This window comes from Peromyscus leucopus, chromosome 7 (genome assembly GCF_004664715.2).
Source record: "Peromyscus leucopus breed LL Stock chromosome 7, UCI_PerLeu_2.1, whole genome shotgun sequence".
Lineage (NCBI taxonomy): Eukaryota > Metazoa > Chordata > Mammalia > Rodentia > Cricetidae > Peromyscus > Peromyscus leucopus.
This window is the reverse complement of record NC_051069.1, coordinates 51,937,504-51,944,893: the sequence shown is the minus strand read 5'-3', so window position 1 is coordinate 51,944,893 and position 7,390 is coordinate 51,937,504. Positions and strand designations below refer to the sequence as shown.

Below are 7,390 nucleotides of genomic sequence, written 5' to 3'. Positions count from 1 at the left end.
CCTGTATCCAGTCCCTTCAGAACTCAACCAGGTTCCATTCCAGGTTTTCCAGGCTCTATCAACGCCGGAAACTCCAACTTCCAGTGGCTCAAACTGGATATCTTGGAGTCATATTTCATGCTTCTCTTTAGCCTCCATGCTTAACACTCTAGTAACTTCTATTTTCTCTGCCTCTTTAATGCTCCCAATGTCTAGCAGCTTTGAATTTACTCCACCCCTACCCCTGTGCCTTTACCTCCACTCCTTCCCTCCCTCTGGCTCTACCCCGATCCTATCCTCGCTGAATAGGTTGAAGGAATAGATGAGTACATGCCTACCTTATTGTCTTTCTCAAAGCTATTCCTTTGAACTGCTTTTCTTCAGACAGATGCAAGGCTGCCGCCTCCATTCCATCAGGTCTTTGCTGAACTCTATAAACTAGTTAACCCAGCAGCAAGGCATGGATTGTAGCCACTCTCTCTCTTCCCACCCAAGGCAATTAGCTTGGATTGCCACCATAGCTCCCTAACTAGTTTCTAGTGTTTCCCCCAGGAGTCTGTTGTTCATAGGTCCCTTAGTAATTCCATCTAAACCAAAGTGAGACTTCCCAGCTGTGCCTCTCTGGCTACTCAGAAGAAACCCACAGTCCTTACAATGGCCTTTCCCCAATCCCTCCCTCTGCCTCTATATTTATCCCCACTCCTTCCCTTTCCCTGACCCTCAGCCCTAGTTTATCCTAGCTGAACAGGTCAAAGGAATATGTGGATACATATGTCCACACATCTGTGGAAACTCTTACGAATTGTTTCTCCAGGTAGCCATGAGGCTGCCCCCTCTCCTCCAACAGGTCTTTGATGAATTATAAGCTCATCAGTGCAGTAGCAAGGCATGGATTATAGCTATACTCTTCCCTCCTAGCCCCCACCCCAGTCCACTGAGTTTCTCACTCCTAACCCCCCACCCCAGTCCCCCGAGTTTCTCACACTAAACAGGATGCTTATGTACTGTCTTTTGCTTGTAGTCTTTTCCTCTTGCTTTAGGTAAGCTTTATGTGGAGGGGTCCCCTTTTTCATGATTGATGTCTTCTAAGTGTTTGTTGTATTGTATCTTCAATAAATAAAATTTGCAAGTGTGCCTCCTGAAAAAAAATTTCACCAATATCTGTTCTTAACCTAACACATGTTTATGGACATCTGCACTAATGCTGATCAGTCTCCATTCTGCTAGTCCATGCTCTATGCAAGAAGAGCATGAATTTCCTGCTTAACAAACCCATGTTTCTATTAGAACATGATGTTTGTTACTAAATCCTGCAAATGTTGCTTTCATTATTGTTTATACATTGAAGAGGGGGCTTCATTCAAGGATTAGTTGCTATGGATTCTATATGCATGTGACATAAAATAAGTGGATTAGCAGAAGAAAGTTATTTATAGATAAATTTGGAGCCTAAAATTCAAAGAGCAAGTTTATGAAGTTGATGGTCCAAACATCTTACCTTTACAACTCACTTTTCTTTCAAATCTCTCAACAGCATGGAGCTGTCAACCAAACAACTATCTCAAAAGTCATTCTTCTGGGGATTAGTGAAGATCCAGATTTGCAGCTTTTCATCTTCAGCCTTTTACTGTCTATATATCTGATCAACATCTTAGGAAACTTGCTCATCATCCTGGCTGTTACCTCTGACTCACAACTACACAAACCCATGTACTTCTTTCCAACCTGTCCTTTAATGATATCTGTTTAATCACAACCACAATCCCAAAGATATTGGTCAACATCCAAGCTCAGGATAAACCATCACACACACACACACACACACACACACACACACACACACACACACACACACACACTGCTTCTCTTAGGTATGTCTGTCTTATCTTATATTTTGGTAGCATAGAAAATTGTCTTTTTGCAGTAATGGCATATGACCACTTTGTTGCCATCTGTCACCCTCTGAAGTACACAGTTATCATGAAGGCACACTTCTCTGTTATGTCAGTTCTCTTCTCTCTGTTCTTTAGCATTATACATGCTTTATTCCACACTCTGATGTTGTTGGGGCTGTCTTTCTGCACAGAAATTGAAATCCCCCACTTCTTCTGTGAGCTGGCTCAGATCATCAAACTTGCCTGTTGTGAAAATTTCATCAATTATCTGCTGGTATATACTGTGTCTGTTCTATTTTTTTGGTTTTCCAATGGTCTTTGGAATCATTTTGTCTTATATTCACATTGTCTCTTCTGTTTTAAGAATGTCATCCTTGGGAGGAAAGTATAAAGCCTTTTCAACCTGTGGGTCTCATTTGTCATTTGCTTCTCTGTTTTATGGAACAGGTTTTGGAGTACACATTAACTCTGCATTTACTGACTCTCTAAGAAAGACTGTAGTGGCTTCAGTGATGTACACTGTGGTCATTCAGATGCTGAACTCCTTTATCTACAGCTTGAGGAACAGAGACATGAAGAAAGCCTTTAGGAAAGTAATAAGTAGGATAACATTTTTTTATAATATAACATCATTATATCAAAGTCTTAGAGTAAACAAAACTTACCACTCTGTGAATCAAGATAATTCATCTCAGTCATTGAAACATTATATAACAGGTAACAGACATAATAAATATGTACATTTTAACAATTTGAAACCAGACATCCCTCTATGTCTAACTCAGTGATTTAATATATTCTTTTCTAAAGAATATGTATCTATTGATTTCCTCAGAAGAAGATGTTTAAACTGAGGTTCTGTTTTTATCAAAAACATTTTGAGCAAAATCTCAGAAGTAGGTATAGGGAAGACATTATCTTTCATCAAAACTGTAGTAACAGTTTGAGAATGTTGTTCATATGGTTTCTTAGCTAGATCCCTATGAACTAAACCCTGGAGTTATTTATAGAGTGTCATAAAGAAGTAAATTTTTATGTTCTAGAATGCAATATCTGATACTTGTTTTATATATTTTATTGTTTCTTATACATTAAAATGCAATCCCAAATATATAAATACAACTGCTCTGCCTGAATAATATATTTCGTATGTCTATAATTTCATGGCTGTCTTCATGGTTTTGGACAATATATTAAGGGTTCTCTTCCCTAGAAAAATTCTTTTCTTCCCCTCAGAATCTCTTACTGACCGTGATCATGTGTGTAGGGGTTGAAGGTGTATGCAATTTCCCCCATTCTATGTTAGCATGTCTTCTGTTCATTCTTGTTTGTATAATGTTTAGGTAAGTCCTTTGGGTGAGACTTCATAGGTGTAGTCACATTTCTCATATTTCTAAAAGACAAATTCATAGCATTTTGTGTGTTTCTATGGTGGTTACAATATTTTTGTCCTCTCTTCTACAATAATGTCTGAGCCTTGGGTGCAGGAGTGTGTTGTACATGTATTATTTAGGACCTGCCATCACACAATAAATTCTCTGCATTTTGATCAGTTGTTTTTTTTGTTTTGTTTTGTTTTGTTTGTTGTTTTCTGTAAGGGTATCCATCAGTTGCAAAGAGAAGTTTCTTTGATGAAGGGTTGAGGGTGACACACTTCTATGAGTATAAAGATAAATAACTCAGTTAGCAATCATGATTGATTAGTAAAGTGGTAGTTGGAGGTTCTCTTCCAAGGTCTCTGATCTTACTTGAATTGGCTCATTGGCTAAGTTTTCAGTATCAAAAATGACTTCCCACTTGTTGAGTGGGCCAATAAGTAATATATATGTTGAAACAACCATTATGTCTGTTACTTGGGGTCATTAATGCTCAGATTATGTGAATTAAGTATAAATGGCTCAAGATATTTATAAGACACTTGAATCTGTCTCTTAGGAATGAAAAATTATAGCAAAGGCAACTTGATAGGACCTTGAATGTAGACAGCAAATCGTCCTTCATAAACCCAGAATGGAGCTACATTAGGTGAGAGAACTTGAACTAGGGAAGTATTAAGAAAAATAGATGACAGGTATAATATGAGAGGGATCCTGAAGGAAGAGAAAAGCCCTTCATTTTGTTGAAAAATAAAGGGAACTGCTACTTTATAGATTTTTAAGGGTGTGTTGCAAATACTACCCATCATCATATAGTTTGCCCTTGCAGAGAAACACCAAAAGTTAGGAAGGCAATAATAGAGATGAGCCAGGATTTAAGATTGTCTTTAGGTTAAGGGACACGGGTAACCAGGATTTCTCAGAGTTACAAGTAAGTCATAAAGAATTGTGAGGGAATGGGAAACAGGCTTCAGGGTGGCCTGACTCCTGAGAGAGAGGACAAAACTCAACAAGAGGACATGTGATTGGGGTTTGTACATATTATTAATTTAATCTGTATTAGCACATCATTTTTAGGACAAACTTATACTATGTGGTTGATACCTATGTACAAGTGTTTAGTTCAGTCAGTGTTTTGCCTCTTGGTCCTCTTAGGGCCCCAGAGAATCCTTCATGGATTTTTTACAAAGGCTATCTTCAGCATTAAATAGAATGATACCAAATTTAGAAGCTAGACAGATAATAATTGACTTTTGAGAACATGAATGCAGCATGCAAAAGAATAATCGGATCATTAAAGGCAAGATCAGTACCCTTGGAGGATTGGATCAGGGACACAATTAATATTGAGTCTCATGACCATGATGATATATGGATAGGAAAATTAATTTCAAAAGCTTTGAGGAAAAATAATGTCAGATGTTTTGGTTGTGGTAAACAAGGTCTTTTGAATAGGGAGTGTAAACAGGACATACCTAGAAAGAATGTTTATTCAATGAACAATGGCAACAGAATGCCCGTCCCTTCTGGTTTACACTGGAGGTGTGATAAGGGTAAACATTGGACCAACAAATGTAGATCAACAAGGGACAGACAAGGTAATCATTGCTCTGCCCTTGGGAAACCCCAAGAGGGGCCTCATGCCAGCCCTCACAGCAAATTCGATTCAGACCATTCCTGTCATCATAGAAGAAACCCCTTCTCAGAACAATTAAATAACCAAATGCCTATTGGAATAAACCAGGCTTCTCGGGATGATAGAACAGCTGTAGCAGAGAGAACAGAAAATTCAGGAAAAAACAAAGAGAATTTTTTTTGGCAAATATCTATAAATGAACAAAGGCCAAAATTAAAAATACAAATAAATGATGTTTTCATGGAAGGTTTAGTAGACACAGGTGTGGATGTGACCATAATTGCACCAGAATTTTGGCATCCAAATTGGATTCTTCAGGAGGTGAATGTTCAGCTGTTAGGGACTGGAACATTATCTCAAGTGAAACAGAGTACAAGATGTTTTGGTTAATGATGGCTTAAATGTATAGGTCCAGAAGGACAGCGAGGAAAATTAAAGCCATATGTGGCTAATACAAATTTGAGCTTATGTGGCCATGGTTTATTATAACAATGGAATACTCAGATTAACATTCCTCCAACCTCAGAAACAAATAATAAACTAACACATGTTTCTGAGAGAAATATTAGGAGGTATTATTATAAAGAGTGGTTACCAGCCATCCAAATTGTACAAGAAAAGGGCACAACTGATGATCTTCCAAAGACACCAACAGCTCTACCTTTAAATGGTTAACAGACAAGCCTGTATGGGTTCAGCAATTGCCTTTAACAACAGAGAAACTGCAGGCTTTAGGAGAGCTGGTAGAAGATCAGTTAAATGCTCAGCATATTGAAGAATCAACAAGCCCTTGAAATTCTCCTGTACTTGTTATTAAAAAGAAATCTGGTAAATGGAGAATGGTAACAGACATAAGAGCAATTAACAAAGTAATTCAGCCAATGGGTTGTCTACATCCTGGAATTCCTTTGCCTACTTTGTTACCTAAAGGATGGCCTCTTATAGTTATTGATTTAAAAGAATGTTTCTTATCAATACCCTTACAAGAAAAAGACAAAGAAAGACTTGCCTTCACAGTTCCTACTTAAAATATTCTCAACCACTTAAGAACTATCAATGGAGGATTCTCCCATAGGGAATATTGAATAGCGCAACCCTGTGCCAATATTTTGTATAACAGCCATTGGAAGTAATACATAAACAACTTCCTAAATTTATTTTACTAGCTGATTCAAATGCAGATTATTTAGGAAATGAAGTAAAGAAAATTTTGCCTTGTTGGGAATTACAAATTGCTCCTGAAAAGATGCAAAGAGGAGAGTCTATTAATTATTTAGAATATATGATAGGTCTACAAAAAAATTAGAGCCCAAAAGGTGCAAATTAGGAGAGATCGACTACAGACTCTTAATGTCTTTCAAAGATCATTTGGAAATATTTCCCATCTATGAATTGTTGCTGGGGTAAAAAACGATGAACTGAGTAATTTGTTCAAAACTTTAGAAGGTGACAAGGACTTAAATAGTCCAAGAGAATTATCAGCTGAAGCTGAGAAAGTATTGGCCTTGGTGGAAAAGAAAGTACAGGTAAGACATGTGGATTATGTTGATCCAAAGCCCAGTTGCATTTTGGTTATTTGATCCTCTAGGTATTCTCCTACCTGAATTTTAATGCAGAGGAAGATAGTATATTGGAATGGATATTTCCACCAAATAAACCGAGTAAAAAATTAAAAACTTATGTGAAAAATATCTCTGACTTGATTTTAAAAGGAAAACTGAGACTTCATCAATTAGTGGAATAGACCCAGCAGAAATTGTAGTATCTTAACTAAGGAAGACATTGACAAATTATGGGCAGAAAGTGACCACTGGCAAAGAGCTTGCAGTAATTTTTGGGGAGAGATTAACAACAAATATCCCAAAATCAATAGAATTGAACTTATAAATACAGCTGATTAGATTTTGCCTCGCATTGAACAGGAAACACCTATATATGGAGCTTGTACATTTTATACAGATGCAATCAAACAATGAAAGGCAGATTATAAATCAGAAAATTTAAGTAAAGTGGTTCAAAATTCTTATAATTCAGTTCAAAAACTGGAATTGTATGCTAGTCTGCTGGTATTAATGGATTTTATGGAACCTCTCAATATAGTTACTGACTTTCAGTATGCTGAAAGAGTGGCATTACATATTGAGACTGCAGAATTTATCCCTGATGAGTCAGAATTAACTTATTTATTCAGTTACAAGATATAATCAGGAATATAGGGCATCCCTTATATATAACTCACATCAGATCCCATACAGGTCTGCCAGGCCCTCTAGCACAAGGTAATGATGAGATTGATAAATTATTGATAGGAAATATGCTGGAGGCCTCAGAATTTCATAAAAAGTGTCATGTCAATAGTAAAGTTTTAAAAAAGGATTTTCCATAACCTGACAACAAGCCAGAGAAATTATAAGGAAATGTCCTACTTGTTCCTTTTATAATCAGACACCATTACCAGCAGGATGTAACCCAAAGGATATTCAGAGGAATGAAATCTGGCAGAT

The 7,390-nt window shown here is 37.1% G+C and overlaps 1 protein-coding gene across 1 annotated transcript; it reads left to right on the top strand.

Annotated features, from left to right (window-relative positions):
• The first annotated feature begins 1,459 nt into the window (after positions 1 to 1,459).
• LOC114687683 (putative gustatory receptor clone PTE38) lies at positions 1,460 to 2,662 on the top strand. Its single transcript, XM_028862275.1, is given in 3 exon segments — positions 1,460 to 1,697; positions 1,700 to 2,169; positions 2,171 to 2,662. Coding segments are annotated over 3 exon segments (1,200 nt in total).
• Positions 2,663 to 7,390: the final 4,728 nt, after the last annotated feature.